Source organism: Formica exsecta, unplaced genomic scaffold (assembly GCF_003651465.1).
Source record: "Formica exsecta isolate Colony F162 unplaced genomic scaffold, ASM365146v1 scaffold108, whole genome shotgun sequence".
In the NCBI taxonomy this organism is placed as follows: domain Eukaryota; kingdom Metazoa; phylum Arthropoda; class Insecta; order Hymenoptera; family Formicidae; genus Formica; species Formica exsecta.
Window position 1 is genome coordinate 62,311 of NW_021848419.1, and position 863 is coordinate 63,173.

At 40.4% G+C, this 863-nt stretch overlaps 1 protein-coding gene across 2 annotated transcripts in view; it reads left to right on the plus strand.

The window, feature by feature from the left end:
* LOC115234652 (atrial natriuretic peptide-converting enzyme) overlaps positions 1–863 on the plus strand; it is a 46,113-nt gene that overhangs the window by 34,061 nt on the left and 11,189 nt on the right. For both annotated transcript variants that reach the window (XM_029805876.1, XM_029805885.1), the window contains exon 11: positions 569–767. In XM_029805876.1, the coding sequence (XP_029661736.1) occupies positions 569–767 (199 nt within the window). The remainder of the gene's footprint in view (positions 1–568; positions 768–863) is intronic.

Below are 863 nucleotides of genomic sequence, written 5' to 3' on the forward strand. Positions count from 1 at the left end.
AGAGTGACAATGTTAGTTTCACCCTCCTACGGGAAATGTTCGTCGACAGGCATTAGAAGCAGCCGTCGTCGCTCGTAATTTCAACGCATCCGTCCCTGGGAATACATTTCAAGAGATTACTTTTTTCCCCACTATTTCGGCGCGATCTGCGCATACTTGGAGCAACATATACGTTTTAAAATTCATAAGGCGCTCGTTGCGCGTTCCGGAAAAGCGTACGTGTCTGAGCATGAACGAGACATCGAGCGGCCACGAAAATCGCGAAGGTGTTATCACGTTAAAGGATTTAATACGGAAGTCTCTTGCGGTTATGATAAGAATTGTGATTCGCGAATTTCATTTTATTAAAATAGACATTACGAGTTTAAATCGGTTGTGAGAAAATTTTCTTCCTTCGAGATGATTAATTAATTATAATTAATGTGAAATATATTCTATCCGGCATATATTTGAATCTCTCCTATCCAAAGCACGATTTTCTTACGAAAGCATTACAACATCTCCTAGGCATCTCCTGCGATTACAATTAATTCCGAGAGATTTATGCGTAATCGCGTCTCTATTGCAGGTTCCGTACAACTATACCGTGTTCCCAAATTACATGGGCAATTTCGGACAGCGAGATGCTCAGCACGAATTGGAACTTTACGACGCCGTTGTCGATGTCAGATGTTACGAACTGGCGGCCCTATTTCTGTGCAGCGTCTTCGTGCCGAAATGCGGTAACGGCGGTCGGGTCATACGTCCCTGTCGCGATCTCTGCTTTCGTAAGTTTGTGCAAGTTGTTTGTTAATTTATTCAGGAAAAGCGATTTTAATTTATTAATTCTATAAAAAAAATTATTTTATTTTTATTTATTTATA